At 62.6% G+C, this 25,340-nt stretch overlaps 1 protein-coding gene across 2 annotated transcripts; it reads left to right on the top strand.

The window, feature by feature from the left end:
- Window positions 1-922: 922 nt before the first annotated feature.
- ADGRA2 (adhesion G protein-coupled receptor A2) lies at window positions 923-25,340 on the top strand. Of its 2 annotated transcripts, none has more exons than XM_069800940.1 (19): window positions 923-1,254; window positions 9,730-9,801; window positions 14,162-14,233; window positions 14,338-14,409; window positions 14,709-14,780; window positions 14,891-15,054; window positions 15,129-15,342; window positions 15,865-16,029; window positions 16,655-16,856; window positions 16,948-17,097; window positions 17,231-17,392; window positions 17,631-17,840; window positions 17,924-18,125; window positions 18,381-18,589; window positions 18,733-18,860; window positions 21,026-21,149; window positions 21,308-21,453; window positions 21,641-21,730; window positions 22,021-25,340. In XM_069800940.1, exons 1-19 carry the CDS (start codon window positions 1,022-1,024, stop codon window positions 23,231-23,233), a joined length of 3,900 nt encoding a protein of 1,299 aa, XP_069657041.1. In that variant the 5' UTR covers window positions 923-1,021; the 3' UTR covers window positions 23,234-25,340. The 2 variants fall into 2 exon arrangements, with proteins under 2 accessions (XP_069657041.1, XP_069657042.1); XM_069800941.1 differs by lacking the exon at window positions 923-1,254 and adding an exon at window positions 9,299-9,336.

Raw genomic sequence — 25,340 nt, 5'->3', positions numbered from 1 at the left:
TTTGGAGAAAGGAGTAAATTTCTTTTCCCCTCCAGGAACTATTGGTCCTGGGGAGAAACCACATTCCCAGAGTCATCTCTTGTCGTCCTTCCATGACCCTCTTCCTCCGCTCCCTGGCACGAGGTCCTGGAGACTTCATTGCCTGCTTTTGATCCCTTCTGGTTTGAAGCTGTGTAAGCCGTGGCCTCAGAGACGTCGAGCCCCGGGGGGAGACAGGGCCGGGGGCAGCGCAAGAGGCAGCGGGGACGTGGGAGGGGGGGAGCGGGAAGGAAAATATTGAACTTGGTGTGAAAACCAGTGAAGCAAACGGGGAAGGCAAAAAGGGAAGAGTGTTAACTGCAGAGCGGAGGACGGGAGGGGATGGAGCGGTGTGACCACGAAGGCAACTGTGTGAGTTTGTGCAGGGGGTTCCTCCGGGGTCCCAGGAGGCGGTGGGAGGGCTGGTGGGGCCACGTGTGTGCGCCCACCCTGGATGCAGCACCTTGTACTTGTCGCAGCTGGGATGCTACAGCGAGGCGTCGCACCGTACGGACCACGAGCTCCAGCCCTCCCTGCTGATGCCCAGGGCTTCAAGGCAGGGCCGGAGTTTCTCGCCCTCGGGGAGGATGCTCTGACCCACGGGGGCCGTAGCCCGGGGTCCCTGGGGGACCCCGCGGCGCTCCAGCCCCTGCCCACGGGGGGAACTCCAGCTCTCTCCCACGCAGGCTCCAGCTTTCCAGGACCGCTCCGAGCTGCAGCCCCTGCCCACGGAGGGGGGGGGACGGGGGACGGGACTCCATCTCTCTTCCACGCAGGCTCCCGCTCCGGGTGGGGAAAAGGGGGGGGGGGGTGTGGAGGCGAGCCGATGCCCTCGGCGGGGCCGGGGCGGGGCGGGGCGGGCCGGGGGAGGCGCCAGGCCCGGCGGCGGAGCGCGGCGAGCGGGGGGAAGGCGGCGCCGCCGGAGCCGCCCCGGGGAGCGGGGCGGCGGCGGGCGCGGAGCCGGAGCCCGAAAGCCCGAAGCCCGTGGCCCGGGGCCGGGGCCATGCGGCGGGCGGCGGCGGCGGCGGCGCTGGTGCTGCTGGCGGCGGCGCTGAGCGGCGGGGGGGGGGCGGCGGCGCGGAGCTGCCCCGTTCAGAGCCTGGGCTGTAAGTGCGGGGCCGAACGGCCCAAAGCACCCAGCGGTCCCGCCGCACCCCGGCGACGGGTGGTCTGCAGCGGCGGGGGGCTCCCGGTGCCCCCCGAGCCGCGCCTGCTGCCCGACGGCACCGCCACGCTGTGAGTACCGCGGCCCCCGGGCATCGCCCCCACCCCCGGCCCCCGGGCATCGCCTCCCCCGGCCCCCGGGTATCGCCCCCCCCGCCTTGCGAAAAGGATGGGAACCCACGCGTGGGTCGCGGCCAGCCCGCCCCGTACCGCTCGGCGGACCCCCCCCCCGGGGAGGAGGGGAGCTGGGGGGGGGGGGGCTGGAACAGCGGGGAGACCCCCGTATCCCCCACCCACGGCGGCGGGTACCGCTCCCCGGAGCCGCGCTCCCACGGGCGGGCAGGTGCTGGTGGGGCTAAGGGAGATGGGGTGGGGGGAGGCAAAGCCCTGCGGTGTCGGGGAGCGCAGCGCAAACGGTGACTTTTTTCACGTATTTTGTCACTTCGGAAGGGAATCCGTCCCAACAGACGCGTTGCTCGGTTCTGCATAACTTTGTTTAAATTGCGTGAAAGCGGGGTGTTGCGGCTCTAGAATAACGGAAAGGACCCCACTCTCCCTACGGCGCGGCAGCAGTGTGGGCTTAAAGTGTGGACGTGAGCTGGAAATCCAGGAAACGGGCTCCTTCTCCACGCTTCCCTCCGCAGGGTTTGCTGCCTGAGTGCTGGGAAGGATGTTTTTGTTTGAAAGTGGAAATATTTGCTGAAAAGAGATCGGGAGCAGGGAGCGGGTTTCGGGTTTGCGCAAAGGCTCTACAGCTGCCGCTGGCTTCCTAAAAACTTCCTCGCACCCTCGGTGCCGGGGAGGGTTGGGGTTTCGGCCGACGCTGGCAGCCGGCACGCCTGCTCGCTGCAGCAGCGGATTGCAGGGTTTATTTATAGCTCCGGAGGAGATGTTTGAATTAAAATCTGGTTTGGAAGGCAGGGCCGGCAGTGCCGTTGCTGGAGGGAACGTCACTTTTGCCCGGAGTGTTGTCCCGTGAGGGCGGCCGTGCCTGCTTGCCCGCCCGCCCACGCGAGCATGCCCACGGCCTCGGCTCTCCACCTTCTGCTTCTCGGGTGGGTTTTGTCGGACGCTGCGGAGGATTGGGGCTGCGCAGGGCTGGGCTGGGGGCTGCCGTGCTCCTGGTCCCGTCCACTCTCACGTGCTTGAACCCGCTCGGTCGCGTTGCCGCTCACGCACCGGAGTCGCTGCTATTTCTAAGCATCTCTTGGTTCTCCATGTGCTGTGCCGCTCGCTGCAAAGGGGCTTCGTTTTGGGGTGACGATGTCTGCTTTGTGAAAATGGGGTGGCTGTGAAGGGCACCCAGCTGACGCCACCGTCCCACACGTGGAGTGTGGCCGTGAAACACGCCTGTGCTGCGTGGATGCCACGAGCAGGGTCTGAAGTGCGACGGTCGTAATAAAAGCGTAAATCATCCTGGAGCAGCAGCTCCGATGTGTGTCTTGGGTTTCCCTTGGTGGGGGGACGGTGGGGGGCTGCAGGGCAGGTGGAGGCTGGGCTCTGCAGTCACACTCTCCCTTGGACAGGCTTTGCTCTTCATTTCTTTCCTCCTACGGCCCTTTCTTTTACGTCAGCCCCTCACAAATACCCATGGGGATGAGTCCTTTGTCAATCTGTATTTGGGAAAAGCATCCGATTAGTTGCCTGCTCTGGTACTTTCTCCAGTGTGAGCGAGTGTGACCGCAATGTTGAGCACGAGTCGAGCCCCACTGCGGCCCCGAGCCGGCAGAGCCGCCGAGGAGGGCTGTGTCCGGTGGGACAGGGCGGTTTGGAGCCGTCCGTGCCAGGGCCGGTTCCCTCGGAGGGGCTGGGATGACTGTGCAGAAGCATTAGGGCATTACACGATCCCACTAAAACGTGACATGAAACCTACAGGCGTAGGCAGAAACCTACAAATATGCGGTGACCCTGGGCTCTGCTCTCGTGCAGTAAACATGATTTATTCTAAACCCTTTCCAGATGGAACAATCAAAACCAGAGACTCCGGCTTCAGGAGAGTCTCCTGGAGCCGCTGGGGTGCAGGCAGGGAGCGGAGGAGGCAGCAGGGCCTGGGCACGTGGCAAGAGCTGCACATGCCTTGGGGGACACCCCGCCGGGGACAGCCAAATTTGGAGCCCCACGGGTGAGCCAGGTCTGAGCAGGGCTCCTTTGCGTGCCCCAGGGATGCTCAGCATCACTCTTGTCCCAGTCGCAGGAAACACGTAATGTGTTTTGTGCAGAGCAACGCTTAAAAGCGGAGCCCTGTTCCAGTCTTCGTCCGGTCCGGCCTGGAAGCAGGCGTGCGTTAGCGCTAACGAGCAGCGCTGATGCTGCGCATGGGGGGAGGCTCTTCCCAGCAGCTGCCAGCTGCTGTCCCGGCCGCAGCTCCGGCCGCCTGGGCGATGGCTGGGGACACACGGGCGGCCGGAGGAGGTCTGCTGCCCTGCGGGTCCCTCACCCCGGCTCTCATTTGGCTTTTTCCCACACTCTCGGTTTACTTCTTTATTTATCTTTAATTATTAGGCCTGCGCTGAGGAATCCAAGGCTGCCTCTGTGGCAGCTGCTGCTTATTTACCCCCCACGCCTGAGAAACACTCGCTGGCATCGCAGCCTGCGGATGGGCAGAGCAGGGGATGAGGGACGAGGGATGCCCGTGGCACCGGGGACCTGCCCTTCAGCCAGCGCCGGGCTCGGCCGTGGCGTCCCGGCATCCCGGGGGACGTGGCAGTTTCTCACGGCGAGCCGTCTGCTGAGTGGAGCCGCAGCTCCTTTTCTCTTCCCTCGGCCCCTCGCAGGGATCGCTGCTTTGGGAGAGAGCAAACCAGTGCCCGCAGATGTGGAGCTGCAGAAATTAACTCCATGTGGGGAAACCGTGGTGGCAGGGAACAGACCCGGTACGGCCAGGGGTGCTGGGAACCGGCGGCCCTGCTCCATCCTGGTGATGGGTGCGATGGCCGGGGCCATGGCCCTGGAGCCCCTGGAGCTGCGGGATAGTGGCAGGACAGGGAGACCGGGCGTTTCGGTTCTTGCCTAAATATCCACAGCCGTGCCGGCCATCTCCTGCCGGTCTTTGGTCCTACCTGAGAAACTCGTGCCCTGGGGAGACCTGCAGCCAGTGGGTATGGAGTGGCCTGCCGGGACCCGTGCAGGCAGAAGTGCTGCCTTCATCACGGAGCAGGGAGTCGGCATGGGGACATGTGTGGGGTCCGGCTAGCAGGATGATGCTCACAGGGGTGCGATATCCCCGTACAACCCCAGCAGACATTACAAGGCGTGTGTTCTCTGACACCTGCCCCATTTTATACCTAGAGGTTAATTCTTGCCCCCAGCTCGTCGCAGGGAGGAAGGAGGGATACCAACCCTAACAGACTGGCTTGTCACCCCTTTTTGACTCGTAGCGCTGCAGAACTCACCCGGCTGCAGCTGTCTCAGCAGAGTTTGCACCGATGCAGCTTGGGGCACAGCGCTTCCCCCAGCCCCTCCATCGTGGTCCAGCCTCCCAGGACCGTGGTCTTCCCGTGGTTTGGGGCTGGGGGGTTTGGCACCTCTCGGGGACATCCCTCCGACGTGACTGCGAGGTGCTGGGGCTCTGCAGACATGTATTAACAAGGCTTTAATTCCCTCCCCCTCCAGCTGACCCCTGTGCTAATCACCTAATGGAAAAAGCACTGTATCCCTAACGAGACGCAGATAGCTGCGCCGGCCGCGGCCAGCCCTGCTGTCACACGGGCGGGAGCCCAAACCTCTTCCAGATGTGGAATCCCAGCACAGGCCTCATTTATGTGCACAGCTTGATTGCACTGAAATTACAGATTGTCTGCAGGGAATAGAGGGCTTTGACTTATGACCAATTTCCAGTTCTACTTGAACTCCCCTCTCCGAGGCTGGTTTATCCTGGGCCCTGCAGATGGTTTCTTTCCCAAACCTTTTTTCAGCTTTTATATTTGTTATTTATTGGGCTGCAGGTCCGGCAGATTTGGTTTTTCCAGGGGCGGTGAGTCGTGGTGCTGCCCGGTGCATCGGAGCACCCCGGCCCTGCTGCCCTGCGCCAGCTCTGGAGGTTTCGCCCTCTCTCCGGGGCTTATTTTTCCTGTGCTAACAAAAGCCGAGGGTTGGAACAATAATTTTCACCGTCCGAAATAGCCCGGCGTGACGCGAGGCTGGAGGCAACGCCCCGCGCACGTCGTGGGGAGGGGAAGAGCCCCCGAGCACCCAAACGAAGTGGGGAGGGGGTGGCCCCGGTGATGTTGGGGGGTCTTCAGCCCCATTGGGGTGGGAGCTGCAGGGTCCCTCTGGGATGCTGCCGCCACCAGAGCCCTTCCCAGTGCCGGAGCCCTCAGCACCTCTTGCCAGCCCTGGGGCCCCTCTTTTCTCTTCCTAAAATCCCTCTGCAAACCGGCGAGCTCTGCTCGGGGCGCAGCCTGCGCCGTATCTGCTGCGAGCATATGCTTTGAATTAATGCACTTGGAGAGCAAAAAGCATAGCCGGCCTCCCCGCCCCCACCGCGGCCCCCCCTTATTAACCTCCGTGACGCTGCCTGTGCCTTTCCCCTGCCTGCACGGGCTGGGGAGCCACCATCTCCCCGCGTCCTTTTTTGGTTGGGTCCAGAGGAAGTTTATTGTTTCAGCAGCCCAGTTTCTGGAGCCGTTATTTATCCAAGTGGATTCCAGCATGCTTGAAAAAACAATCTTGTTTTTTTCGGGTTTTTTGGCTCCTCTTTTTGAGGTGAAAAAAAGAAGAAGAAGGGATCTCTCTATCTCTCTGCCTGCAGCCTCCTGAGGTCCAAGCCCTGAGAGCCCCGGCGCAGGCGGGTTGGAGCAGGGATGCTGAACCCCTTCCAAGGCTGAATCCCCCCAGGATGGGAGGATGCTCCCTCCCGCCGCCCGTCCGCCCCCATCCCCACCACGCATCCCCCCATCGTTTCCGTTTGACTCGATGCTCCGGTCCTTAATCCCCGCATTGTCCAGAGAGACTTTTCCAGCCATCGCTCAATTAGCCGATTATTGTCCCAGTGGCGGGGCTGTCCCCGGCAGGCGACGGGAGCCCACCCACCCACCCACCGCTATGCCGGAGGGTCTCGGGGTGGCCGGGTGGGCTGAAGGCGTCGTTTCGGACGGGAGGATGCTGGAGTGGCACGAGGGCGATCGGGCGTCGAGGGCTGGGGGTGCGCGCCGGGCGCATCGCTCCGAACCCAGCTTGGGGGGTACCTCTTGGTGGGGCGTTTGCCGGCGCTGCCAAGGTGAGGAGTCCCAGCCTGGGCTGGAGCCAAGGCACGGCTGAGCGGCGGCTCTGGAGGAGCACAGCTGTGCTTTCATGGCCTGCCAAGCCTCCGGACGGCTGGGACATGGGGGCATCGCATCCCCTTTGGACCCCCGGCCCCATGCAGACCCCGGCGAGCATCTGGGGAGCCGCTGCAACCCCTGCCCGGCACGCTTTCCAGCCCACCGGTGGCAACAGCCACCTTGGCCATGGCGAGCCGGGGGGATTGGGGGGTAGCAGGGTTTGCTTCCAGCCCCCCATCCCCTTTCCCCCCCCAGCTGATCCCTCCTCCTGGCCAGGAGCAGGGGCAGCTCTTGGAGTTTGAAATCCAGCTGAGGGGTTTGGGTCCAGCTCCGGTCCTGCGTGCCGAGGGCTGGGTCCCAGCGTGGGGCCGTGCTGCCCCAGTGGGGCTCGGGGGCTGCTCGCCCGTGACCCCCGTGTGCTGCGTCGGGGCGGTCTTGCGGGCACACTTATTCCATTGTATTTTGGGGTTTCTGAGTTAATGTCCTGTAAGGGGATAATGCCGGGGACCCGCACATGGCTCTGCCGCCTGCAGACACGCGGGAACGGAAAATCCTGTGGAGCGTGATGAGAACTTCCTGGAAAAAAAAAAAAAAACAGAAAGCATTTTGGAACATAATATCCATAAAACTAGAGAAAACAAAATAAAACCATGTTTGAGGATGTGAGTTGTAACGGGGGTGCGTGACCTGGCTGGCTTCTACAGGATGGGGAGAAGAAGAGCCAGGGTGGCTACCCAGAAAAAGTTTTACCAGGAAAAAAACCTTTCAGTCAGATCGTTACTGTCAGTGCAATTTTCGTGCGCCGACCGCTCATTTTGGTCGAGGACCTCTTTTCCTTAAGGAAGGGCAGACCAGGCACCAAGCAGCGGGGTGTCGCAGGGGTGGGCAGTGCCCACAGCTCGGGGTCCCCCCACACCGTACCGGGTTCCCGGACATTCCCGTGCTCCCCAAGGGGCCGGTGGGTCCGGGGGTGGCTTCGCCCTTGGCCAAAGTACCCCACGGGGAGGGTGTCCCACGGCTGTTTTCCTGACCGTCGGCGGGCGGGTTGCTGGCCCGGCCGCCTGGCTGCAGATCACAGGGGAGGCCGATGGCATGGGGGCTGCGGGAGCGTTGCCTTTTAAGGCGGGGAGTTCTGTTTTTATGGCAGAGGCGCAGATGGTCCCAGGGGTCCGCGAACAAAGCGAGCATCCACGGCATCGGGGCTCAGCCCTTGGCGGGGGGGAACCGGGGACTGCGTTCTCGGCTGGGCGCAGCTCTCCGGTGTGCTGGCTCCCCGATGCAGGCGGCCGGCTGCCTGCTCTCTGCCTGCTGTGCTGGAGGCATGTCCGTGGTTGTAAACCCCTGCAAAGCCCATGCCCTGGGAGGAGGCTTTGGCGTAGCTGGGTCCAGCATGCCGGAGGTGCCCGGCCTCCCCCCTGCCCAAAGGCTCCGCGTGTCCTTGGCCATGCCGGGGACCCCCCTGCCACCCCGGGCCAGGGTGCAGGAGCAATCACAGGAGGTCTGAGACCGGAGTCTCCTGCGCTCATCTAGTTTCTGCGTTTGCAGGTCATGCAGCCCCACGGACCGTTTCAGCAGGGTCCGTCCTGCATCTCAACTTGGCCCCCAAGCCAGGGGGTTTCTGCTTGCCCTAAGCTTTAGCAGGGAGCCCCCGAGGTCCCCCCATGCGCGCGCAGCCTGCGGAGGCTTTGCCGGGTTGTGAAATCTGCTGCTGCTGGAATTAAAACCTTCTGGAGCCGTTGGGGCCGGCACGGCCTTGAGCAACAGCCCCCACCGACGACGTGACGGGGAATCAAGGCACGCCATGGGGCTGCCGTGCCCGGGAGCCGGGGCTGCTCCAGGAACGATGCTGCTCTGGGAGCATCCCTGCTGCCCCTCGCTCCGGGTGGGATCCCGGGGCTACGAGCGCCGTCGATCGGCACTGGTGCTCGCTGCTGCAGTGCTGGGGTGAGCCAAACCCTGCGAAAGCAGGGTCCCCGCAGGGAGGAAAGGGCGAGACATGGCCCTGGCCACGACGGCTCCGGCCGCCAGCGTGTGGAAGCAATTTGCAGGCTGGCGGGGCTGCCGGACGCTTCCGCTCCCTGCCGCCGGCCAGGTCGCAGGGCCCCACGGACACGGCAGTGCCCGGTGGCGGCTCCTCATTAGCACAGGATGCAGCACAAGGTGGGGAGGGGGGCTGCCCCCCAACCCTTCCATCCCCACCACCTTTTGGGGGTTTGGCAGCTGCCCCCCGCTGCAATGCAGCCCCCCACCCTGAGCCAGGTCCCGGTCCCGGTCTTGTCCGCTCCCCCGGCAGCCCCAATGCGGGAGCCCAGCCAGGGAGAACCGAGCGTGGCTGGTGACGGCTGCCACAGGCTGGGTGTTTGGAGGAGACGGAGCTCTGCAGCACACAGCCGCCATTCAGCCCCGCTGCAGAGCCTGCCCGTGTGTAAACAGCCCCGGCTCCGGCCCTCAATGAGCCCTTTTTTCCCCCGCGCCTCTCCTCTGGCCGGGGCTCCAGGGTGCCCTCCCGGCCCCGGCTGGCGGCTGCCCCCGCTCCGCTTTTGGATCACGTTTGCCGGTGGGAGCATCGCCGGTGCCCACGCGGCCGCCTGGGAGCTCCCGGGAAGAACCTCTGGTCCCCGAGAGCCAGCTCCTGTCCCCAGGCTGGGTTCTGGCTCTGCTAATTGCCACTGATGCGCTTTAATGAGCTTCTGGCTGAATTGTCGGGTGCTTGTGCCCTCCCTCCCTCTCCTGTTACCCCACAAGGGCCCCTTTGGCCAGCAAAGCTCTTTATTTTGGGATGAAATCTCAGTGCTGGGAGGCTCCTGGGATGGCCACAATGCCATGACCGCAGGGGGTCAGGCTGGTGGAGGGCAAGACCTGGGGGTGCCATGGGGTCCCCTCCTGGCTGCAGGTCCTCGGGGTGCCCTCTCAGTATGGGTGCTGGGGTGGGGATCTCATCGCCCGCGTGTGCAGCTCCTTGCACCCAGGCCCAGGTACAGGAGCGATGCCCCAAGAGCTGGCACAGCCCCGGGCACCTCCAGCCTGGTGCCACCATGCGTGTGGACCACGGCATGGGTTCCTGACACGGCCGTTGCATCCTATGTCCCCACTCAGCCGTGCAAGTCTGTCCCTGAGACTTCACCATCGCCACTGTCCCGGCGGGCACAGCCGGGGCTGCCACTTCTCATGGCAGGTCTGGCCGTCCCCACTCGCCCTCCAGCCCCGCAGGTCACCGGGGCACGGACGGGGGCTGCCTGGCAGGTCGAGTAACGGGGCTTCCCCTCTTCTTCTGCTCTTCCCACAGGCTGCTGAGTAACAACAAGATCACGGTGCTGGAGAACGGCTCCTTCTTCGGGCTGCGGGCTCTGGAGAAGCTGTGAGTGCCCGGTGGGCGGCTGGGGGGGTCATGGAAGGAGAGGTGGGCAGCAGGGTGCAGGCAGAGCTTCCATGGGGTGCGAGCAGGACGAGCGCCGGCAGCACCGTCTGGGTCCTGCTCCCGACATCGCTCCTGGGTGCTGCAGCGGGGTTTGCTGCTGGCACCCGCGGGCATCCCAGGGACCCCGGGAGCTATGCCGGGGCAGGAGGCAACAGGGGGGGCCGTGCTCTGTGGGGGCCGGTATGAAAAGCGACATTGTCCCCCTGAACAAAGTCAACTTTCTTATCTCTCCATGAAAGGCATCTCTATGGAGGGAGCTGTAATAAGGGGAGATTTATGGCCCCCATATGGGTTTGATCTGTAGGTATGCAGGAGCGGGGACCAGCGCACTGAGGGCGTTTTGTTCCCCACCGTGGCCCTGCGAGGGTCTCGTGCATTCCTGCGCCGAGCAGGGCCGGGTGGGCTCCCGCCGTGGGATGCTCACCCGGTGTGATGGTGGCCCAGCTGCCGGCGTCCATGGGCACTGTGCTCCGCAGCCGGCTTCTTCCCTGGCATCCTCTGTGGCACACGGTTGTGGGTTCCCCTTCTGTTGGGTGGCAGGTCCCTGCCCCGCAGCGCCTGGCCTCGCATTTTCCCGCATGGCATCATTTTGGGTGCAGATGGGCAAGGCAGTGGGGAGGTGAAGGCAGCGGCAGGCAGGGGCAGGCAGTGTGCCCGGGGTTGTGGCGACCCCCCTGGGCAGGCACTGCCTGAGCCACTCTGCGACCGCACCGGCGCGTTCGGCCGGCGGCGGGTCTGGGGAGGGTTACAGCCTGGCTGAGGATTTGGGACAGCCCCAGGACGCCGGCTCTGTCAGCTGAGGGGCTTGTGGGGCTCACAGGGGCTCCCCAGGGGCAGCGGGACCCCCAACCACCTGCATTTCATTAGCACGAACAAGGAAGCGTTTATTAACGCGGATCTTGTTCGAGTTGCAGGGCATGCACCTGCCCCGACCTGCAGCAGAGCCCAGCTGCTCCAGCGGGCATGGGGGCTGCGGGGCCGCACCGTGGGCCCTGGGGTGCACAGTGCCCACTCGTGGCATTGCTCTGGGGTGCGCAGCCTCTGGTGGGTGCCAGCCCCTGGGCAGCATTCGGTGCACAGCGCTGTGCGTGGGGTGCACGGTGTCGGGTGGGGGTGCAGGCACCCCGGGGTGCACGGCGCCTGGTGCGTGGCACTGCGGTTGGGGTGCACGGCGCTGGGATGGGGAGCAGGCATGACAGAGCATGCGGAGCCTGATGCATGGTGTTGGGGCTGGTTTGGGATTTAAAAGCGGTGGAAATCCCCGTGGGCCTGTTTTAGGGGGGGAGTGGGAAGCGCGTCCTTGGGGACCCTGTGTCCCTGTAGTCTCCCATGGCTGAGTCCTCCCCAGCGCGGTTCCAAGCGTGGGGTCACCTCTTCCTGCTCCTGGCACCGAGCCTTCATTAACAGGAGGGATTAACATGCACGCAGGCAGGGAGCAGCTGGGGCTGCCCTGGGCGCTGCGCTCACTGGGAAGGGCTGCGGTGGAGCCGGGGGGCTGGCACACCAGGGGGACCGTGGTTTTGCAGCCCCCAGGGTGCCCGGGATCCCCTTAAAAGTCTCCGTGCTCTGGGAGAGCAGCCACCCCATGTCACCTCCCGCTCACCTCTGCCGTGCCAAAACCCCACGCGGGTCAGAGGGGGAGCGCCAGCGTGTCTGGGGGGGGGGCTGTAGGCAGCGCTCCCCCATCCTGGGCCGGCCAGCATCACGCTGCACCGCGCCTGATTGCTCTCGACAGGAGCCGTAATTGTTTTCATCGGGTCGGTTTGGGGCTGCGGCGCAGACATGCCCCGTGGAGGAGCCGCGCTGGTGTGGCGGGGACGCAGTGGGGGCTCCGGGGCCCCTCGCTTCTCGTCCTGGGGCTCGTGGGGCCCCTGCCCACCCTGGCTGCCCACCGTGGGTGCTTCGGCATCCCAATGTGATGGGGAGAAACCCGTTCCCGGGGTCTCAGCAGTGTGCAGGGTGCCCCCACAGACCACCGCCCCTCCGAGCTTGCAGCTTGGCATCTCCAGTGATTTGTAGCGGCGTAATGAGATTAATGAGTCTGAGCGGGGCCGGTATGCAGCCAAGGCGGCCGCGCTCATTAGCGCAGCCCCGCTTGGGAACGTCCTGCCCTCCGCCCGGGCCAGCGCTTCCCCCCTTGGGGCTTCGGGCTGCGAGGGGGGCTCGGCTGGGTGACAGCATGGGTGACAGGGATGGAGTCCGTCCATCTGTCCGTCTACACCGGGCTGCGGCGGGTGCTGCTGTGCACAGGGAGCTGCGTGTGTGTCTGCGGGCTCAGCCCTGGCGTGCCGGGCTCCTTGCAGCTGCACTGGGCTGGATCAGGCCCTCTGTGGCAGGATTTGCTGTGCGCATCGAGGCTCGCTCCTCGGGGCAGGAGGCGGTTGCTTTGCAGGGTCCCCATGCATGCACGGTGGGGGGGGGGTCCCTGTGCACACGTGGCACTGTGCCGCTGCCGGCTCTCTCGTGCCTGCAGCACGTCATCCCACCGGGGCAGTGGGAGGAGGGGGTCCAGGACTGGCGGAAACGTGAAGGCAAACAACTGCAGTGCCGAGAGAAGAGCCTTATCGTAAATCAGCAGCAGCAGCAGCCCCGGGCCCCCGGCCAGCGGGGAGGAAGTGACTGAGCGAGGAAGGCTCCCCGCGGGGCCGTGCGCCGGGCTGGCCGTGAGCCCCCAGTCCCAGCACAGTCCCCAGTGGGTCCCATCCCTGGCCGGTGGTCCCCTGCAGCCCCCAGCCCCTGGCTGCAGGCGGACCAGAGCCAGGGGCGCTGAGTTTTACCAGCGGACGTGTTTTGGCCGCTGCATCCCCGACCGCCACGGGCCATGCTGGTGGTGTGTGCTGGGTGGGTGTCCGGGATGCGGGGGGTCCCTGGGGACCTCCGGCTGGGGCCTGGCAGGGATGGTCTCCCTGGATGTGTATGGACGGGTGTCTCCAGGATGAGTGTTTTCAGGACGGGTGTCTGCAGGACGGGTGTTCGTGCAGCGAGTGTTGGTGTTGGCGGCGTTGGCGGTGCAGGTGAGCGGAGCTGTTCCTTCAGCACCGGTGCTCACCTGGCCCCTGTGCACACCTGCCTGCACTCCTGCCTGCACACCTGCCTGCACACCTGCCTGCATACCCGGCCGGGCACCTGGCCATCGGAGCTGGCAGGACATGCTTTTGCCCATTGCAGGGGGTTGGGAAAGGCAGGCGTGGGCAGAGTTGTTGTGTTGGCCGAACGGGGCCAGGATGATGCCGGCCGGGAAGGTGTCACATCGCATTTCTCTTCCCTTCCCCTGGTTTGCACCGCGGGGCTGTGCAGCTCCGCACCGAGCCCTGCTAGTTTGGGGTCAGCTGGGGACCCGCAGGAGCCACGTGTGTAAGTTTTAGTCTGGAAGCAAAGCATGTCTGCGTGTTTACGGTGTGCAGGCAGCATCGCCTGGGTTTCCTCTCCCTGCGTTCCCCCTCGTGTCTCACCAGTGGGACCCCCGCACCCGCCTGCACCCCAGGACTTTTGCAGGAGGGTTTGCACCGCTCCCCCATCCCGGCTGTCAGCTTGTAGCCTTGAAACAAGGGCTGTGGCTCACGAGGTGTCCCCAGTGCCGCACGCAGAGCAGTGGGCGACCCAGCAAGGAGCACCGTGGAGACCGCTATAAATAAACATGGCATTGCCATATGGATCCCATTTCCTCTCCCGGCCAGCACTGGTGCTCGACAGGAGCTGCCTTACCGGTCCCCTGGGCTGGACGGTGTGGCCGATGCCACCGGTGCTCCCCACCGGTGATGGCAGCCACCCCGCACCGGCGCACGCCTGGCTCGCCTCTGATTAGATACGTGCCTTCAATCAGGCTGATAACCCAAACAAGCTTCCTGTGGGCTGCAAAGCCCTTTTGGGGCCACGCTGGCAATTGCAGCAGGGTCTTATCCTGCATGCAGGAGATAACCCACCGGGATACGGCTGCTCCGGAAACAATGCGCAGGAGGGATGGCAGCCACCGCCAGCGTGCGCGGGCATGCGATGCTCTGCGGTGCGCGCTCAGAGTGTGCAGAGGGGCTGGCATCCCCCCCGCCGCGAGCGGCGGGGAGCCTTGCGCCTTCCCTGCGCCCTTTGGAGAGATAACGAGAGGGAAATGGGACGGAAAGCTGCTAATGAGGCTCTTGCACGGGGTTTTGCAGCACCCGGGGTTGCTGAGGAACCTGTGCGTGGGAGATGGAGGCTGGGAGGGCATTGGGCTGCTCTCGTGCCCTCGGCCCCACGGCGTTGTGTCTCCTGTGGATGGGGCTCCCCGCTGCACACCCTGAGGTCTGTGTCTGTCTCCCCGCAGGGACCTGAAGAACAACCTGATCAGCACGGTCCAGCCGGGCGCCTTCCTCGGCCTCCCCGAGCTGAAACGTCTGTAAGTGCCGGCGCAGCCCCCGAGGGAGCACCCGGGGCTGGCCCGGAGGGAGCGGGCGCAACGGGGCGTCCCCAGCCCTGACGGCTCCTCCGCTTGCCTTGCAGGGACCTCTCCAACAACCGCATCGGCTGCCTGAGCGCCAGCGTCTTCCAGGGGCTCCCCAACCTCCTCAGGCTGTAAGTAGCTCCCTGGGGAGCCCCTGGCCAGCCCCATCCCCTGGCTCTCCAGAGGAGCTCCCGGGGCTGCCCCGGGGCATCGCTGGCAGTTTTGCACCCCATGCTGCATCCCGAGGCCAGCTCCTACCCTTTGCCTCCGGCCGGCACGTTAAGGGGCTCGTTAAGCTGCGGCTGCCCCGTGCCCACCTTCGTCAGGTGCCATGGTGGGGTGTGCAGGCACAGCAAGGGGCCTGGGAGGTGTTCCGTCTCCCAGCAGGTCCCCGGTCCCCTCCACGCCGCCTTTCTCTTCTGTCCCGCAGGAACATGTCCGGGAACATTTTCTCCAGCCTCCCGCCTGGTGTCTTCGATGAGCTCCCCTCCCTGAAAGTCGTGTGAGTTTGTGCCCCAGGATTTTGGCACCCAGGGGCATCCCTGCCGGAGGGTCTCCGGGCTGGTGGCATGCCCCGGCCCCGCGGGCGCCCCGTGACGCCGGCCCTTGCAGGGACTTTGCCACCGAGTACCTGACGTGCGACTGCAACCTGCGGTGGGTGCTGCCCTGGGCTCGCAACCGCTCGGCGCAGATCTCGGAGCGGACGGCGTGCGTTTACCCCCGGCACCTCCACGCCTTCCCCCTGCGCAGTGCGCGGGAGAACCAGCTCCGTTGCGGTGAGCCGGGGCCGGGGCAGGGGCGGCGGGGGCAGGTGGGGGCGCGGGCTCACCCAGCCGGCTGTCCCCCGCAGCGGGCGCCCCGGAGCTGCACACCCACCACCTCATCCCGTCGCTGCGCCAGGTGGTTTTCCAGGGCGACCGGCTGCCCTTCCAGTGCACCGCCACTTACTTGGACAACAGCACCCAGATCCGATGGTATCACAACCGCGAGCTGGTGGAGGAGGACGAGCGGACGGGCGTCATCGTGGAGGAGAGCCTCATCCACGACTGCACCTTCATCACCAGGTCAGGGATGGAGATAGGATGGGGACTGGGATAGAAATGGTGATGGAGATGGGGGTAGAGATGGAGATGGGGACAGTGATGGAGCTGGAGGTGGTGATGGAGATGAGATGAGGACAGTGATGGAGCTGGAGATGGAGAAGGAGATGAGATGAGGACACTGAGAGAGATAAAAACAGTGATAGAGATGGGATGGGGATGGAGATGAGATGAGGACAGTGATGGAGATGGGATGGAGATGAGGTGGGCATGGAGATGAGATGGGGACAGTGATGGAGATGGGATGGGGACAGGGATGGAGATAGGATAGGGACAGCAAGGGAGACGAGATGGGGATGGGGACGGACACTCGTGGCTGCATGGCTTGCTGGTTTGCGGGTACCAAGTGCCATGGGTGGGATGCCAAGTGTGGGCCCCTCCTGTGCTTCGTGGTGTGTGTCCCCACGTGTCCAAGCTTGGGGGACCACTGCTGTGGGTTTGCTGTGGGCCAGACCCACTGTGCCAGCCTGTCCCCTCTGCCTGCAGCGAGCTCATCCTCTCCAACATCCACGTCTCTGCCAACGGCGAGTGGGAGTGTTCCGTCTCCACCTCCCAGGGCAATGTCAGCAAGAAGGTGGAGATCGTGGTGCTGGAGACATCCGCGTCCTACTGCCCTGCCGAGCGGGTCACCAACAACCGTGGCGACTTCAGGTAGGGACCGGCGGTGGCCTGGCCACAGGGTGGGTGCCGCAGTGGGGTGAGGGTCTGCGTGGTGCGTGCCACATACAGCGTGAGCGGTGCGTGCCGGGGCGGGGGGCTCACCGCAGGTGACCGGGCGTCTGGTAGCGATTAGTGGCTGCAGGGAGTGCAAGCGCTTTTGAAGGGTTTCCCGTGCCGACGGCGCAGCCCGGCTCCAGCAGCAGAGGTGTTGGAATTTCTCTGGCATGAGACGAAAGGCTCCGGGCGCCCGCTGTAACCCCAGCGGGGCTGTTACGGAATATAAATTACTGGTACAGTCAATGTGGCTTAAATTAGCGGTGCCCCCCCTGCCGCCCGCTGCTTCCCTCTGTGCTGCGCTGAGCCGAGCGGGCTACGGGATTGGGGAGGGGGCGGCAGCTTTCTAGGGAGCATCGCCCTCAGCCCCCCTGGAGCCAAGGGGATTCAGGGGCTTTTGGGAGGGATTTGGGGGCTGTGGTGCCCATGGGCCGTGGCATGGTGCTGGGCAGGGTCCGTGCAGGGGGAGCAGGCTGTGGTGGGGTGTGGGTGCCCGTCTGCAGCAGGATGGGGGCTGCTGGTGTCAAGTGCCCCACGGTCACCGTCTAATCGGCATCCGCAGGTGGCCCCGCACCCTGGCAGGCATCACCGCCTACCAGCCCTGCCTGCAGTACCCCTTCGCCGCGGGGCCGGCTGGCGGGGGCTCGGCGGCGGAGAAGCAGGCATGGCGGCGCTGCGACCGCGCCGGGCGCTGGGAAGAGGGCGACTACTCCCACTGCCTCTACACCAACGACATCACCCGCGTCCTCTACACCTTCGTGCTGGTGAGCCGGGGACCGGGAGGGGGCTTGCCCGTGCCGGGGGGGCTGGCGCAGCCGGTGACCGTCCCCCCACTGTGGTCATGCCGCTCTGCAGATGCCCATCAATGCCTCCAACGCCCTGACCCTGGCTCACCAGCTCCGTGTCTACACAGCCGAGGCGGCCAACTTCTCGGACATGGTTGATGTCCTCTACGTGGCCCAGATGATAGAGAAGTTTATTGGCTACGTGGACCAGATCAAGCAGGTAACGAGTGCTGCTCCTGTCCCCTGCTTGCCCCAGTGCTACCGAGTGGTTTTGGGGTTGAAAAACATGAATTGGGGTGTTTGCTGCTGGGGATGGCAGTAGCTCTTTGCGGAGCCGCTTGCTGTCCTCGCAGCTGACGGACGTGATCGTGGAGATGGCCAGCAACATCATGCTGGTGGACGACCACATCCTGTGGATGTCGCAGAAGGAGGAGAAGGCTTGCACCAGCATCGTCCGCTCCCTGGAGAAGATCGCTGCCCACACACTCAGCAGCAACTCCCAGCACATGGCGGTGGTGAGTGGGGGGGCAAGGGGGGCTGCCTGGAGATGGGGGGCTGAGCCGGGGGAAGGAGGAGGAGGTGGTTGGGCTACTGGTGCAGGGTCTGCCTGTGCTGGGGGTCTCTGCCTGTGCTGGGGGTCTCTCTGGTCATGCTGGGGGTTTCTGGCCGAGCTGGGGGGTCTCTGGCCGTGCCGGGGGGGGGTCTTTGGCTGTGCCAGGGCTGATGGCCACCCCGCGGCGCTGTGCCTGGCAGAACTCACGCAACATCGCCTTCGAGGCATACGTGGTGAAGCCCGAGAGCTACGTGGGGCTGAGCTGCGTGGCTTTCCAGCGGCGAGATGGGGGTCCAGCTGGGCGTTCCCCCCCAGCTGAGCGGGGGGCCGAGCCCGTGCCCGACCAGCAGCTGAGGCTGCGCTGCACCACGGGGCGCCCCAATGTCTCCCTGACCAGCTTCCACATCAAGGTATGGGTAAGCCGGAGGACCAAGGGGGGGGTCCTGGGCGGGGGGGACTTGGCCCTTGCTCACCAGTGACCATGCACCCGCAGAACAGCATCGCCCTGGCCTCCATCCAGCTGCCGCCCAGCCTCTTCGCCAGCCCTGTCCCATCCACGCCACTGGCTGACTGCAAGCTCCAGCTGCTGGTCTTCCGCAATGGCAAGCTCTTCTGCAGCACGGGCAACTCCTCCCGCTTGGCCGACGATGGCAAGCGCCGCAGCGTGGCTACGCCGGTCATCTACGCTGGGACCTGTAAGGGCTGCCTGTTATCAGGGGGGCTGGGGTGCCCCATGTGGGGCTTTTCTTGGGGGATGGAGCTCCATAGGGGTCCTTGGGCTGTGCCCTGGTGCTCCTGCAGAGCAAAGCCATCCCTGGGGGTCTTCATGGGGAGGTGGCAGTGTGCTTATGGGATGCCATGGGGGGGGGTCCCCTATGCCCAGCCCCTTTTGAGGGTGCAGGCAGAGGGGTGTCTCTTGTCCTGCTGACCAGATTTCTCTGTTGCTGCAGATGGCTGCGGAGTGGGAAACCTGTCAGAGCCAGTGGCCGTGTCGCTGCGGCACCCTGGGGAGGGTGCGGACCCGGTGGCTGCATACTGGAACTTCGAGGTGCTGGGGGGCATGGGGGGCTGGAGCGCCGAGGGGTGCCAGCTGGCCGCCCGGGAGCCCAACGTCACCTCCCTACACTGCCGGCACCTCAGCAACGTGGCTGTGCTCATGGTAGGCGGGGGGTGAGCAACGGCGTTGGGAGCCTTGCCCGGGGCAGGGGTGTGGAGCCTGAGGGTTGCAGGGGGGTGGTGGGGTGGGATGGGAGGACGGGGATGGGTGGCACGGGGTCTGACAGGCTGTGCTGTGCTATGCAGGAGCTGAGCGGTTTCCCCAGCGAGGCGCGAGGCGCGGTGGAGGTGCTGCACCCGGCCATGTACACCTGCACGGCTGTGCTGCTGCTCTGCCTCTTCACCACCATCATCACCTACATCGTCAACCACGGGTGAGTGAGCGTCTTGGTGCCAGCCTTGGCCGTGGTGATGGTTGGCTGTGCTTGGGGGGGTGTCTCTGTGGGCAGCTGGAGGAGCTCCCCAGTTGCTGCCAATGGCTGGGAGGAAGGTGTGCGGGGATGGCTGTCCAGGAGATGACCATCCAGGGGATGGCCCTTCAGGAGATGGCCCTCTAGGACGTGGCCCTTTAGGACATGGGTTTTCAGGAGGTAGCCCTCCAGGAACGTGTTGCCTGGCAAGTGGCACTGCCACAGGAGCCGGTTCGGGGCGATGGCTGGATGCGTCCTGCCTTTATGGCAATGGGGGCCTTGGGCTGGTTGGCTGTCTTGTCCTGCAACGTGAAGCATGGAGGAGGTGAGTGGGACTTTGAGGGTGGGAGTGAAGACCCCCTGAGACCTCGTTGGGTCAGAAATGGTGAACAGCTGGGGCTCAGGGATGGGATCGCCCCATACCTGGGGCCAGTGAGCCCCCAGGCAAGGGGACAATGGGGCGCTGGGCAGCAGAGCGGTGGGCTGGACAGGTGCAGGAGGGCCTTCCCTCTACAAAAGCAGTGCCCCATGAGCAAGCGGGGTGGAGTGAACAGGGCACCTCTTAGCAAAGGGCAGGAGCAGGGCCAGCCGTGCTGCCAGAGCCTCATCCCAGGCCGGTGCTGGGCTCCCTCCAGGGGCAAAGGCTCTCCACCGCTCCTCCATCACCTCTGCAAGGCAGCAGCGAGCAGAGCTCAGCAGCGGGTCCTGTGCGGAGCCCCAGGTGCAGCAGCAGCCCCTCACTGCCCCAGTTAACACCGAGCCCACCCTCCGCCCCCCGACCAGGATGCAGAGGGGTCCAGGGCGACAGTCGCTGCATGAGCCAGGGTGAGACCATCTCAGCAGGCCACTTACCAACAAGCGATTCTTTAAAGCGATAAGAACACAGCAATAGTTATATCTAACACTTAACGAGTACTTGATGAGACGCACATAAGGCCAAAGGAAGAGCCTTCCGCTCTAAGTGAAACGAACACTAACAAAGCCAACATTGCTCTCGGTCCACATCTGTTACTCTGTACCCAACAGGAACGATTATATCTAACACTTAACAAGCACTTAATGAGATACATATAAGGCCAAAACATTCCTCTTACTATAAGTGAAACAAACACTAATAAAGTCAATCAACATTGTTAGCTAAATCTATTATCTATTTCTCAGGAAGAACCCAATAATAGGTATTATATCTAACAAGTACTTAATGAGATAAATATAAGGCCAAACCATTCCTCTTATTATAAGTGAAACAAACACTAACAAATTCAAGCAGCATTATTAGCCCACATCTATTACCATTTTCTCAGAAAAAAAAAACCAATAATAAGTATTATATTTAACACTTAACAAGCACTTAATGAGATGCACAGAAGGCCAAACCGTTCCCCTTACTGCAGGTGAAGCAAACACTAACAAAAAGTCAAGCAACACTATCAGTCCACATCTAGCTATCACCTATTTGGAAGAACCCAACAGTAATTATTATATCAAATACTTAACAGTACTTAATGAGATACATATAAGGCCAAGCCATTCAATTTATGATAAGTGAAACCACTATTAACAGTTAAAGCCAAGCAACACTATCATCAGTCCACATCTAACTACTACCCGGTTGGAAGAACCCGATAATAATTATAGTATCTAACACTGAACAAGTACTTATTTAGATAACTGTAAGGCCAAGCCATTCCCATTGCTATAAGTGAACCGAACACCAGCAAAGCCGGGCAGTGCTATCAGCCCACATCTCGCGATGAAAACGCGATGCTGCCCAGCCAAAGGCAGGAACAACCCAGAGCCAGGGGCACTAGAAGAGCATCCCTTTCCTCCAGCCCAGCTCCTGCCGTCCCCTTCCCTGCATCCCAGCACCGGTGGCTCCCTGCCGAGAGCCCCGTGACAAACACGTTGCCAGCAGCTACGAGCAGTCCTTCACCCACATGCATGCACTTATGTGCACGGCTTCTTTATCAGCCATACTCCATTGCCTGGCTGGGGACAGGCTGTGTCGGAGCATCCCTCCAGAGCAGCGGAGGCAGGATTTGTGCTGTGGCTCTCTCACATGCCGCAAATAACTGTCCCTCTCGGGGCCGGGCAGGAGCTCACGGGCACACTTTGTGCTTCTCTTCCAGCACCATCCTCATCCCGCGGAAAGGCTGGCACATGCTGCTTAACCTCTGCTTCCACATCGCCATGACAGCTGCCATCTTCGCGGGAGGCATCACCCTCACTGGCTACCTGATCGTCTGCCAAGCGGTTGGTACAGCCACCACACGCTGCCCGGGGCTGCTTTGCAATTCGCAGAGCCCAGCATGGCGAGGTTTCACCCTGCCAAGACCTGCAGGATGGTGACCGGTGGGGATGCAGCTGTGTCTGCAGCATCTCCCTTCCCGACTGTTGCCTCTGCCCCACAGGTCGGCATCATCTTGCACTACTCCTCCCTCTCCACCCTGCTGTGGATGGCCGTGAAAGCCCGAGTGCTTTACAAGGAAGTGACCTGGAAGGCACCGCAGCAGCCGGACGGGGAAGCATCCCAGCCGGCCCCCAGACCCATGCTACGGTACGAATGCCCCTTCCCCTCGCCCCGGCCCCACGGGGGAGCAGGGAGCCGGGGGAGCTTCCCCTGCCCAACGTCCAGAGGCTGGGCAGGACTTGCTCTGCCGTATAAGCCCATTCCACCCGCAGCCGTGCTACGCTCTCCTGAGGGCTCGCTTCGGGTGTGCGGTGACACCGTCCCCCCCGTGCAGGTTCTACCTGATCGCCGGCGGGATCCCCCTCATCATCTGCGGGATCACAGCAGCTGTCAACATCCACAACTACCATGACAACAACCCCTAGTAAGTGTCCCTGCTCAACCATGCCTTCCTCCCCAAAACAGGTGGCCTCCTTCCACCTGGGCAAGGGGAATCAGCAGTGCCAGGAATCCAGGCAAGCTTGGGAAAGGCTGGTGAGATCTTTCCCAAGAGCTATCCCTATATTGGGAAAACAACAGCCAGGCAGCCAGCATGCCTCCGCAGAGCCCGTGCCATCGGGCCAGGGAGGCTGAGCATCACGGTACTACGATGCATGGCTGCCGGCTGCACAGGCACCCAGGTCTGCTCATCAAAGCCCCTTTCCTCCTGTACAGCTGCTGGCTGGTGTGGCGGCCCAGCTTAGGGGCTTTCTACGTCCCCGTGGCTTTCATTTTGCTCGTTACCTGGATTTATTTTCTCTGCGCCGGGCTCAGCCTCCAGTGCCAACCGTCACGCCGAAAAGACATCCCCGAGCCGCTGGAGCCACCACCACGGCTGGGGGGTACCGGTGACCTCCTGACAGACTCCGGGTCCATCTCGGTCACGCTGAACTCAGGGCCACCCTGCCCCGAGGCGGATGGCGTCTACTCTCTGCAGGTGCAATTCTGGGCACTGGTGATCACCCACGCCTTGTACATCGCCCTGTGGACGTTCGGCGCCATGGCCGTGTCCCAGCGCTGGTACCTGAACATCGTCTTCAGCTGCCTCTACGGCGTCACCGCCGTGGTGCTGGGATTCTTCATCTTCATCCACCACTGTGTCCGGCGCCGGGACGTCCTCAACTCCTGGTTCTCCTGCTGCCCCTCCTACAGGAATGCGCTGCCCATGCAGGCGTATATCCACCCTGGGCTGGTGCCAGAGGATGGCTCGCAGGTCTTCATCGGCTGCGACCCAGAGGCAGCTCACTCCGCTGCCTCCTCCTCCTCCTCGCCCAGCAGCGCCAGCTCAGCCGGGGGCCGCTGCAAGCTCACCAACCTGCAAGTAGCCCAGAGCCAGGCGGACACCCGCCCGGCCGCCTGCCCGGAGCCGGACCCCACTGATGGCAAGATCACCGGTGCCAGCAGGCACACCAGCAACCTCCACGGCCGCAGGAATCACCGGGGCAGAACTAAACCCTGCCGGGACGGGAAGCACCACCGCTTGAAAATGCTGCGGGGCCCCTCCTCAGAGCATCCCTCCAGCGAGAGCGGGAGCATCCACAACAGCCACTCCGAGAGCTACCACAGCGGCAGGAATAGCCCCGTCAGCAGTGGCCGTGTGGGGCCACGGCCCCCCCAGGATGGGGAGACGGTGCCCAGCCACTCGGAAGGCAGCGATGGCAGTCGGCGGGCGCCAGACTTTGCCGAGGCTCGCCGGAGGAGCGCCAGCAGGGACAACCTGCGGCAGGCCAGCGCCGCCGAGAAGGAGGCAAAGCGCCGGTCCTACCCACTCAACGTGGCCAGCCATAACGGCGGCTTCAAGGGCAGCAAATACGACATCAACCTGGCCAGCACCGACAGCGTGGCCGGGATGAAGACCGGCCTCTGGAAGAGCGAAACCACCGTGTAAAGGTGGGGAAGGACCGGATGGCCGCAGCACCGCAGCATTTTCCTCTGGGAGCCGCGGCCAGAGCCGCTCAGGGCATCTGCGAAGAGGTGATGCTGCGGGAATCGCCATGTGCACTAGTGGGGACGGGCGGCATGGCCAGGGGCTCCGGCTCTCCCCGGGTGGAAGGCGATGCCGAGCCCGACCCGTCCCCTGTGGAGGCTCAAAGCTTCCCACGGCAACGCCGGGATCTCGATGTGAAAGGCAATCCTTGCTCTTCAGCAGCCTGAATTGCAGCTGTACTTTAATCACTCCTGCATGTCACTTAAGACTGATCCTAAATGCTATTTTATAATATACAGAGGAAACAAATGTCTATTTTTCAAAGCTATATTATTGAATGTATATATGTATAGACAGATCAGTAAGTAAGTGATGTGAGTGCCTCGTTACCAACCAGTGTTCTCCGGGAGCGGGCATGCCCCCGGGCGCTTTGGCAATAGCCTGCTCGTGCCACGACTGCAATATTCCCGCCGAGGGGACCACACCAAGTGCCCTTTACGTACAGGCACTATAGCACCGATGCCTGTGTGACCCCAGCCTGAGCAAGCTGCTTCTGAGCAAGTCAGAGAGCAGCTTCTCCGTCTGAAATGTTTTTACATGCAAAAGTTTTTATCCACATGTGTTAGATGCCAGCGTTCAGCCCTGTGGGTTACGCGGCTGCCAAAGTAAAAGCTATATTGCAAAGCAAGCACAAGGTAAGAGGAGCCTCAGCTCCAAGGCGAGGCGATTGTCTGCACTGTTCTAATGCCAGACACTAAAATCACGGCCAGAAAAGGCTCCCAAGCCCTCAGAGGCATAAGCTATGCAATGGGGTGGGCTGGCGGAGCCGTGCTGCTGCCGGAGCCGAGACTGACCCTCTCCACTAAAGCACCAAAGAGCCCAGCTGTGGGCAGAGACCCAAAGCAGGCCCTCATCCTTAACCCAGGGATGCACGCTCAGAAAATACTTGGGTTTGCTCTTAGGAAGGCAGAGAAATCCCCCAGCTCCTGGCCTCGCACTTGTGTAAGATGAAACTGCCGGGGAGCAGGGGCCGTTCCTGGGAGAGTGGGAGAACAATGCCAATTAATTAGGGACCTTCCTTGGACAGTTAACAGGATATGTTCAAAGGGCTGGAACTTGGATAAGCACTTATTTTTCCCCATTTAAAAACAAGTCCCCTCTTTTTTCTAGCATGCATATAAAAAAGCCACACTGCAGACAGCAGCAGGCTCTGGGAGCCGTTCCCTGCCAGGTCTTGAAGGTTTCTTAAAAGAAGAGAAGGTTGCTTACCCTGCAGCCGGGCAAGGAGCACCCCATCACTGTGCTGGTACGGTACAGCTCTACCTGCTGCCTGCCCCTGCCCACACTGGACCCGGGCTGTATTTCACCCCTCGTCCGGCACTGAGCCCGGCTGACGCCAAACCCAACATTAAAAGTGATGCAGAGGAGGTGGGATGGGAGCCTGGTGCCTCTTCTGCCCTTTCCAGCTTCCCCTTGCCTCAGTTTCCTCCTGTGTGCAAATGAGTTTAATTATTTAGCTACCTCCCGAGGGGTCTCCAGGACCAGGCAGAGGCCGGCGGGGAGGGGAAGCCACAGGCAGTGGAGGAAAAGGCACTTAGTGGTGGATTTGTCTCACCTGCAGAAACCCTGGGGGAACCCTCACCCCGCAGGGCAGGGGCAGCCTGGGCTTAATGCAGTTCTGCCGCTCCCCACCTGCCTTGACTTCTCTGCCCAACCAACAGCTTAAACCACATTTCACTGCACCTGGTTATTTAATACAATTTAAATCCTTATTGTCGATACTGCAGCCTACACGGTCTTGCTGATGCCGAGTTGTTATATATGCTTGCTGCACTGTGACAGTATTATATAAAAAGCTTTGTATTATTAATTACTTTTTTTTTGTCTGTTTACATTACAAGCAAATGACATATCAACAGAGAGCTTCTTGCAATATATGTGGGGGAGGGAGGGGAAAGTATGCCAAAGAAATGTCTTTAAAGGGGTCTTTTTGCATTTTTATATAAATAGAATGTTTCTAGCAGATATGTTTTGTTTAATATATTAAAGATTTGCCAATCTGCCAAGA

Source organism: Haliaeetus albicilla, chromosome 13 (genome assembly GCF_947461875.1).
Source record: "Haliaeetus albicilla chromosome 13, bHalAlb1.1, whole genome shotgun sequence".
In the NCBI taxonomy this organism is placed as follows: domain Eukaryota; kingdom Metazoa; phylum Chordata; class Aves; order Accipitriformes; family Accipitridae; genus Haliaeetus; species Haliaeetus albicilla.
This window is presented reverse-complemented; position numbering and strand designations above follow the sequence as displayed.

Coding starts and splice junctions, on each gene's coding strand:
- ADGRA2 (XM_069800940.1), top strand. CDS start 1,022: ATGCGGCGGGCGGCGGCGGCGGCGGCGCTGGTGCTGCTGGCGGCGGCG. Junction 18,126..18,380: donor GGTCATCTACGCTGGGACCT/GTAAGGGCTGCC, acceptor CTGTTGCTGCAG/ATGGCTGCGGAGTGGGAAAC. Junction 21,454..21,640: donor GCCCCCAGACCCATGCTACG/GTACGAATGCCC, acceptor CCCCCCGTGCAG/GTTCTACCTGATCGCCGGCG.